Source organism: Meles meles, chromosome 9 (assembly GCF_922984935.1).
Source record: "Meles meles chromosome 9, mMelMel3.1 paternal haplotype, whole genome shotgun sequence".
Taxonomy (NCBI): Eukaryota; Metazoa; Chordata; class Mammalia; order Carnivora; family Mustelidae; genus Meles; species Meles meles.
In genome coordinates this window covers 26,745,126-26,754,738 of record NC_060074.1, presented here as the reverse complement: position 1 = coordinate 26,754,738, position 9,613 = coordinate 26,745,126, and the positions used below count along the sequence as shown (strand labels likewise).

Genomic DNA, 9,613 nt, shown 5'->3' with positions numbered 1-9,613 from the left:
GGGAGCAGCTGTGGGCTGGGAAGATGGGGACCTGCCGCGGCGTGGGGGGTGGGGAGGCGCCGGGGGGCGGGGCGGAGCGGGGCGGCGGGGCGGGGCGGCGGGGCGGGGCGGAGCGGGGCGGCGGGGCGGGGCGGAGCGGGGCGGCGGGGCGGGGCGGCGGGGCGGGGCGGCGGGGCGGGGCGGCGGGGCGGCGCGGGGCGGGGCGGGGCGGCGGGGCGGGGCGGCGGGGCGGCGGGGCGGGGCGGCGCCCGGGCGGTCACGTGGGCACGGTCCCTATACAGTCGCCCTTCCTAGACCAAGGAAACAGTGACCTTATCGCTCTCTGGACTCAGCCTCCCTGCAGACATGGCCGATTGGGGCGAGTGCAAGAGCTGCTTGGCGCCAGGCCTGCTGCAGCACCAACTGGCCATCGTCACGGGAGGGGCCACGGGTATCGGAAAGGCCATCACGGCGGAGCTGCTGCACCTGGGTACGCGAGCGGGCCCTCTGGGTCAGGCTACTTAAGATCAAGAGGTCGGCAGAGACACACACTAGCCTAAGGGGGTTTCCGGAGCCAGCAGGTACTCGGCAGGGCTGGGAGAGGTGGACCGGCCAAGCCCAGAGGCTGTACCTGTAGGCGACATTGAAACCGCGGGGGGAAAGGGAAGAGTTCTGTCTAAGAGATGCTGCAGAAGCGTTGAAGGATGAAACCACTCTTTGTGAACTGAAAGGAGGAGTTAGAATCAAAGATAACGTGGTCGAAGTCGGGAACAAGGAGACCTGTGGAAACGTGCTGTGGAATTCTTTATAGATGTGTTTAAAATGAACCCGTCGTATGGATTACCGAATGAGGAAACGCGGGAAGACTTTTCATATTTTTCTCTTTATCACTGGTTTATTTAATGATATCAGCATTGCCATTTCAGTTTCTGTTTTTATTAACTTACTTCCTCCTCATTATGGGTTGGACTTCCTTGCTTCTTTGCATTACTGCTGAACATTTTAATTTTACCTTATTGGATGCTGGTTATTTTTATGTTCATTTAACTATTCTTGAGCTTTGGGGCGCCTGGGTGGCTCAGTGGGTTAAGCTGCTGCCTTCGGCTCAGGTCATGATCTCAGGGTCCTGGGATCCAGTCCTGCATCGGGCTCTCTGCTCGGCAGGGAGTGTGCTTCCCTCTGTCTTCCTCTCTGCCTACTTGTGATCTCTGTCTGTCAAATAAATAAATAAAATTTTTAATAAATAAATAAATAAATAAAAATAAATAAATAAAAAATAAATATTCTTGAGCTTTGTTCTGTGTTAACTGCATCCCAGAAGTTGCTATTTCTGTGGCAACAGTTTGATACTTTAAGAGAGACTTGTTATATGTTAAGTATTGACCTGAATATTCTTTAATCTAGTTAATCTAGGGTAATTTTGCTTCACCACTCAGGCCATACCCTTCTGAGTATCTTACCCATTGCCTTTTCAAATGAGGTTTAGCCTGTTTGAAACACTATTTGCGGGGTACCTGAGTGGTTCAGTGGGTTAAAGCCTCTGCCTTTGGCTCAGGTCATGATCAGGTCCTGCCTACTTGTGATCTGTTTGTCAAATAAATTTAAAAAACCAAAAAAAAAAAAAAAAAAAAAAAGAAAAGAAAAAAGAAACACCATTTCCATTCCCTTCTTGGCCTCCGTTGACTCCCAACTTCATCTGGTCCTGGAATCTGAGTGGTTCCTCTTCCTCCTCCCTGGGCTGCACCTGCGAAACTCTCTCCAGGCAGCAAGCTGGGATGATCATAGGACTCCCACTGTTTGTTTCCACTCTCTGAGATCACTGTGCCATGCTACCCCTTGTCTTGTGCCTGAAAGCCGTTCTGCATTATACTTTGACCAGTTTTTTTGTTCCATTGGTCTGGAGGGTTAACTCCATTATTGATGTTTGATCCTAACCTGAGGCAGAAGTCCTGATTCACCATTTTATTTTTAAAGGTTTTATTTACTTATTTGACAGATCACAAGTAGGCAGAGAGGCAGGCAGATAGAGAGAGGAGGAAGCAGGCTCCCTGCTGAGCAGAGTCCCATGCAGGGCTCAATCCCAGGACCCTAGGATCATGACCTGAGCCTAAGGCAGAGGCTTTAACCCACTGAGCCACCCAGGCCCCCCCGATTCACCATTCTTTAATGGGCACACATGAAAGAATTTCTGAACTTTTTTTTTTTTTCTTCATTTAGACAACCCGTGAAAGCATATTTACCAACGAAAGCATGTTTACTATTTCTTGACTGTTTTCTTTTCAGGGTGTAATGTGGTCATTGCATCTCGTAACTTTGATCGATTAAAATCTGTTGCAAGAGAACTGAAGGCCAGCCTGCCCCCCAACAACCAGGCTCAGGTCACTCCCATAAAATGCAACATCCGCAATGAAGAGGAGGTAATGCAAATATGTCTATATCCTTTATTCATTCATTTTATTTACAGTGGTGGTCCCTAAAACTAGTGCTTCAGATGTTCCTGTGGTAGAGGTCTTAGATGACGTTAACTAGAAGCAGAGGTTGTAAAAGAGATTCTTTCTCTAATGATGTACTGAGTGTTACTTCCTGGGGGAGGAGAGGAAAGAAACAGTCTTTAAGGAAGCTAAACAGGGATGTAGGCTCAGCGAGATTGCTTTGTGTGCCTTTTGCCCTTTAAGTCATTTCTTTATTTTTTTTTAATATCTTATTTTTAAGTGATCAGTCATTTCTGCACCCAACGTGGGGCTCAAACTCACAACCCCAAGATCAAGAGTCACATGCTGTACCAACTGAGCCAGACAGGTGCCCCCTTTATGTAATTTCTTAATGGGAATTTTAACTGGATTTCGGCTACAGGTCCTGATACCATTTACTGCGACGGTAGACTGCACGTTCTTCTCCCAGAGAAGAAGCTCCCAGAGAGCTTCTCCCAGCTCTCAGTCCAACTAGCAAGTGAAGTTGTTAACCAGTTTACTTTCAACATTTTTTTAGGTGAAGAATTTGGTCAAATCCGCCTTAGATGTTTACGGTAAGATCAATTTTTTGGTAAACAATGGAGGAGGCCAGTTCACATCTCCTGCAGAACACATCAGTGCAAAGGGATGGCATGCTGTGATTGAGACCAACCTGACGGGCACCTTCTACATGTGCAAAGCAGGTGAGTATGATCAATAACCCAAAAAGGCAAGGTGTCTTTATTTAAAGATCAAAGAGAATCTTTTTTTTAACTTTAAAGATTTTATTTATTTATCAGAGAGAGAGAGAGAGAGAGCACACACATAAGCAGGGGGAGTGGAAATGGAGAAGCAGGCTACCCCTGAGCAGGAGCCCGATACCGGACTCAATCCTGGGACCCTGAGATCATGACCCAAGCTGAAGGCAGAGGGTTAACCCACAGAGCCACCTGGGTGCCCTAGATCGTAGAGAATCTTCCAAGAGAATTGTTGGGGGCTCAGAAACTCCATGTCTGCAGTACTGACTGCCCTGATTTGCTTGGATAGGACCAGAAATGTAAATTGCTGCTTTTCTGGATAGTAATTTGGCAATATTTGTAAAATATGGGTATGGTTTGATCTCACAATTTTACTTCTAGGAATTTATCATGAGAAAATCATTAAGAATCTGTACAAAGATATAGCTACGAAGTTGTTCCTGAAATTAAAAAAAAACAACAACAAAACCTCTCACACTTAGTTTTAAAGAAATGAATCTGTTTAATCTCTTGTAACTTGTCAAATCTTCAGGGAGAATGCCAGAATCCACATCCTTTCTGATTAACGACTAATTAGCATGCATGTAGATCTTTGGATCGGAACTTGTATTTCATAGGTGATGATATTCAACTCCTGACATTGAGTAATTCAAGGGTTTTGTTAAAACGATCGAAGACATTTTTGTGATGAAAACCACAGAACAGGTAGAATTCCAACCCAAAGGGTCTTCACGCTAATATGGATTAGGCTTTATATTCTTAATATCTCTAAGTCAAAATCTTGCAGACATTTCCAGCTTTCAACTTCATCTAACTAGTAGTATAAAGCTTTCCATTTGTGTGGCTGGCTGTTTCATGGGAACCTCTGATTTACAGCCCATTGGTCAGAAGCACATGTAACAAGCTGGACTTGTGATTGGCATCTGAGACTACCTCACACTTCTTAAAGAAATATTCCCATGACAGCTCTGGAAGTATCGGGAAAAACACAAAGATGATTTCAGCGTTCTTTTTTTTTTTTTTTTTTTTTAAAGACTTTATTTATTTATTTATTTGACAGAGAAAGACACAGAGAGAGAGGGGACACAAGAGGGGGAATGTGAGAGGGAGAAGCACACTTCCCACTGAGCAGGGAGCCTGATGTGGGGCTGGATCCCAAGACCTTAGGATCATGACCTGAGCCAAAGTCAGACACTTAGTGACAAGCCACCCAGGTGCTCCCGATTTCAGAGTTCTAACACAGAGTACTATTTAAGCAAAAGCAGAAAGTCTGTGTAGGGTAATTGAAATAAATTTGTATCTTTTTATTTTTCATATATATATATATATTTTAGATATTTGATATGGCACATAGTTCTTTATTTTCATTTTCAGACTTTTCAGGCTATTCATGACCTCTTTCTTTCTTTCTTTTTTTAAAAAGATTTTATTTTTTGACAGAGAGCAAGAGAGCACCAGCAGGGGGAGCACAAGCAGAGGGAGAAGCAGGCTCCCCGCTGAGCAGGGAGCCTGATGTGGAGCTTGTTCCTAGGACCCTGGGATCATAACCTGAGCTGAAGGGAGATGCTTAACCGACTGAGCCACCCAGGCGCCCCCCTTTGATTCTTTCAGATGAGTTTTATATTCAGGATTTTTCCTCAAAACTCCTGGTGGGGAATTTGACTGGAATTGTATTCAACCTGTCAATAATTTGACAGTATGTTGAAATATTATCTCTGCACCATGGCGCATCTTTCTATTAATGGGTTCTTACTTTATATTTTTTGGCAAAGGTCGGTGGGTTTCGTCATGTAAATCTTTTTTAAGTAAGCTCCATGCTGGTCATGGAGCCCAACACAGAGCTTGAACTCATGACCCTGAGATCAACACCTGAACCAAAATCAAAAGTCAGGTGCTTAACTGAATGGGTCACCCAGGAGCCCCTCTCCTATTTTTTTACCAAGATTATACCTAGATATTTTGGATGACTCCTTCTAATGATTTTTATTTTTTAAGATCTTTAAAAATATTTTATTTATTTATTTGAGATCGACAGAAAGAGCACGAGCAGAGGGAGGGGCAGAAGGAGATGGAGAAGCACACTCCCCGATGAGCAGGGTGCCTGATGCAGGGCTTGATCCCAGGATCCTGGGATTGTGACCTGAGCTGAAAGCAGATGCTTGACTGACTGAGCCACCTGGGCACTCCGACGCCTGCTGTTTTGAATGGGCTCTTTTCCCAGTTATTTTCAGCTGGATTATTGTGGGTTTATGGAAGAACTACTTTTTCAAGTTCATCTCGTGGTTTTATCTAGTAATTTGTAGTTTATCTAACAGTTTTTGAGATTAGTCTTTCAGGTGTTTTAGCTACACAATTATGTTGTCTAAAAATAAATAATGTATTTCATTGACTGAAAGATACAGTCAATGTATCTTTGGTGAAATGCACCATCATTTTCTGTACTACTGAGAAAGTACAAACAGTGTTATTTGTATCCTAAGAAGCCACCAACTGTAAAACATATCCCAGTTTCAACAATTTCAGAATAATATGAAAGAATTGTCTTAGAGTCCAAAAATACCATATTTTATGTCTTCTTTTCTGGGGGCTTTACCTCCTTTTTCTGTCATGTAGTATGAATTGGGAAGAACTCCACTGGAAAGCTTTAGGTAATGATGGGAACCCATTCTTATTTTTGTCTAAGCTCTTAGTAGGAATGGGTCTTTCTTTGTTCTCTGGCCCTTAAATTCTAAAAATTAGTTTTCTATTGAAGTGAGTCTTGAGGGTACACATCTGACGTAGTCTTCATTTATATGAATAGAGTTGAAGGCTAAATATCAAATGGGGCTTCAAAAAAGGATAAGGAATGAGGGATGCCTGATGGCTTCGTCAGTTGAGGGTCTGACTCTTGATTTCAGCTCAAGTCATGAGCTCTCATGAGATCGAGTCCTGTGTAGGGTTCTAAGCTGGTTGTAGAACCTGCTTAAGATTCTCTCTTCTTCTCCCTCCACTGTTCCCCCCCCAACCCCACTCCCACTCTCTCCCCCTAAAAAAAAACACCAAAATTGAAAAGGAAATACTTAAGGAATTAACAAAAGAAGGATAAGACTTATATTTAAAAATGACAAAACATTGCTGACAGAAATGAATGATCAGAATAAATGGAAAAACATTCAAAATTTATGAATTGGAAGACTTGATACGGTTAAGATGGTAGTTCTTCCCGAATTGGTATGTAGGTTCAACACAGTCCCTATTACTTTTGCAGAAAATGACAAGCAGATCCTAAAATACATGTGGAAGTGCAAAGGACTCAGAGTAGCCACAACAGTTTTGCACACCAGGAAAGTTGGAGGACTTATACTTCTTGATTTCAAGATAATGTGGTACTGGCATAAGGACAGATGAATAGATATTTTGGACAAATTTGAAAGTCTAGAAATAAACCCTTATAGTTGTGATCAATCCCTTATATTTATGATTTTTGCCAAGGGGGCCAAGGCAGTTCTATGCGGGAAATAATCGTCTTTTCAGCAAATGGTCCTGGACAATTGGATATCCACATGCAAGAGGACCCTTCCCTCATAGCATAAGTAAAAGTTAACCAAAAGTACAAAATGGACCCTAGACCTTAATGCAAATAGTAAAATTGCATAACTTTTGGAAACAAATAAAGGGCAAAATCTTTATGACCTTGACTTAGGCAGAGTCCTGAGATACACCATCTAGAATACCATGTATAAAGTAAAAAAACTGATAAACTTGACCTAATCAAACTTAAATATGTTTGCACTTCAAAAGACAACATTAAGAAAATGAAAAGATAAGCCAGACTGAGGGACATCACATATCTGATAAAGGACTTGTATCCAGAACATAGAAAGAGCTCTTATAATTTAGTATTAAGAAAACAAACCCATTAAAAAATGAGCAAAATATTTGAATAGATATTTTACCAAAGAAGATAAATGAACGGCTGATAAGTACATCCAAAGATTGTCAGCACCATTAGTCATCGGGACATCAGATCAAGACCTCAGTGAAGTATCACTTCATACCCACTAGAATGGTTATAATAGAAAAAAATTAGGCAATAATAGCATGGAGAAACTGCAACCCTCATGCATATCTGGTAGAAATGTAAAATAGTGGAGACACCAGAAAATAGTTTGGCAGTTACTTAAAAAGTTAAACATACAGTTACCATATGACCCAGCAGTTCCATTCCTAAGCATTTACCCAAGAGAAATGAAAACATAGGTCCACCCAACAGTTTGTATTCTTCATCACCCACCAGTGGAAAGAATTCAAATGTTCATCCTCTGGTGAATAGACAAATGAAATATGGTCTGTCTATTCACTGGAATACGATTCGGCAATAAAAATTAACTATTGATACCGTTACCTTGTGGATGAACCTTACAGATATTATTCTAAGTAAAAGAAGCCAGACACAAAAGACCACATATGGTGTGATTGCATTTATGGGAAATGTCCAGAAAAGACAAGTTTATGTAAATGGAAAATAGATGAGGGTTTGTGTGGGGATGGCTTGGGCTGCAGATGGGCACAAAGCAGTGTTTTGGGGGTGATGGAATGTTCTAAAACTGGATTGTGATGGTGGTTGCATGACTTGTTGTATATTTATTGAAAATCATTAAATTGTACACATAAGTGGATGAGTTTCCGGATATATAAATTATATTCAATCAGGCTTTAAAAAAAAAGGAATTGTAAATTTAAAAGAATTTAAAGATTTTATTTATTTTTTTGGCAGGAAAGAGAGATCACAAGTAGGCAGAGAGGCAGGCAGAGAGAAGGGGTAGTAGGTTCCCTGCTGAGCAGAGAGCCTGAGACAGGGCTGAGCCAAAGGCAGAGCTTAACCCACTGAACCACCCAGGTACCCTGAAATTAAAAATTTTTAAATAACAAGCAAGATGGTGGGACAGTGAGTGAGAACAGAGTCAGGACGCTATTTCATATGATTGTCATTGGCTGTTTCCTGCAGTTTACAACTCCTGGATGAAAGAGCATGGAGGATCTATTGTCAACATTACGATGCTTATTAGAAATGGATTTCCAGGATTTGTGTAAGCATACTTAATATATATATACATTTTTTTTCCTATGTCTTTGGATTTTATCCTCTGAATGGGGGGAGTGGGGTGAGAAAATTTCATAAGTCACAATCCTGAATCCTGTAATGAGTTTCAGTCTCAATACTTAACATTGCCCTTTATTTGAACTTCAAAAATGTACTTGCAAAACATTCCTATGCATATTAGACTTACCAGATTTACCAAGAAAATAGAAACAGGAGGCCCCATTAAATTTTATATTATGTCTATCCCAAATATTGCATGGGGCATGTTTATGCTAAAATATTTTGTTGTTTATCTGAAATTCAATTAACTGATTGTCCTCTATTTTATCCAGTAACCCTAATCCAGATGTCACTAAACTGGTCATCGATGTCTGAAGAGATTTTTTTTTGTTAACATGTAGGAATGAAACAAATTTAGATTAATTTAGATTTGAATACTGTGAATATGTATCTTCAATTTTAGACAGTACTGCTAAATTGTTATTCCGTAATGGAGTTTGACATGTTTGACTCTTACTCTGATTTTGGTAAATCTTTATGTTGGAAATAGATTAAAAAAAAAAAGTCAATCAGTGGAGTAACTTAGCCTCCTGGCTCAGTAGAGTCTTAATAATCTAAAAGGGCATCCACATAGAACAAAGAGAAAAACAGTGTGCCAGGAAGCTACTTGAAAACCACACGTTTAGCAGTTAAAATATCTGGTTTACAAAAAATTCATTTTGTATTTCTTTTATATCTGTTTCATTTTGATTTCTTTTGTATCTTTTATAAGTTCTGATTCCTTCCATTTTTTAATTAAAATTTTTAAAGATTTTTCCAACATAGAATATTTCTTTTTATGAAATAGACCTAGCCTAGTGTTATAAAAACAAAGCATGCTAGTTTTTACATATGTATAAAACTGCATAAGGTACAAAGTTGAGTGCTCTGTACCCTCTCATTCCAGAGATAGCCTGTTAACCAAGTAAGACAGTGACCTGACTTCCTTTATTATTAATATGTAATCTGGAATGTGCAGGGCGATATGAATATGAATATCCTGTTTGCCATTGTGATTTTTGTAACCATTGTTGATTCTTACCTGAATCGCTTACTATATTAAGATTCGGAAGATGGGGGCACCTGGGTGGCTCAGTGGATTAAGCCGCTGCCTTCGGCTCAGGTCATGATCTCAGGGTCCTGGGATCGAGCCCCGCATCGGGCTCTCTGCTCCGCAGGGAGCCTGCTTCCTCCTCTCTCTCTGCCTGCCTCTCTACCTACTTGTGATCTCTCTCTCTGTCAAATAAATAAATAAAATCTTTAAAAAAAAAAAAGATTCGGAAGATGTTGATTTTTCTGATTTC

The 9,613-nt window shown here is 41.0% G+C and overlaps 1 protein-coding gene across 1 annotated transcript in view; it reads left to right on the top strand.

Annotated features, from left to right (window-relative positions):
• Positions 1 to 282: 282 nt before the first annotated feature.
• The window catches only part of LOC123951012 (peroxisomal trans-2-enoyl-CoA reductase-like), a 29,256-nt gene continuing 19,925 nt past the window's right edge, over positions 283 to 9,613 (top strand). Inside the window, exons 1-4 of the mRNA XM_046019569.1 lie at positions 283 to 469; positions 2,263 to 2,396; positions 2,968 to 3,133; positions 8,175 to 8,256. Coding sequence (XP_045875525.1) covers positions 346 to 469; positions 2,263 to 2,396; positions 2,968 to 3,133; positions 8,175 to 8,256 — 506 coding nt within the window. The 5' untranslated portion in view covers positions 283 to 345. The remainder of the gene's footprint in view (positions 470 to 2,262; positions 2,397 to 2,967; positions 3,134 to 8,174; positions 8,257 to 9,613) is intronic.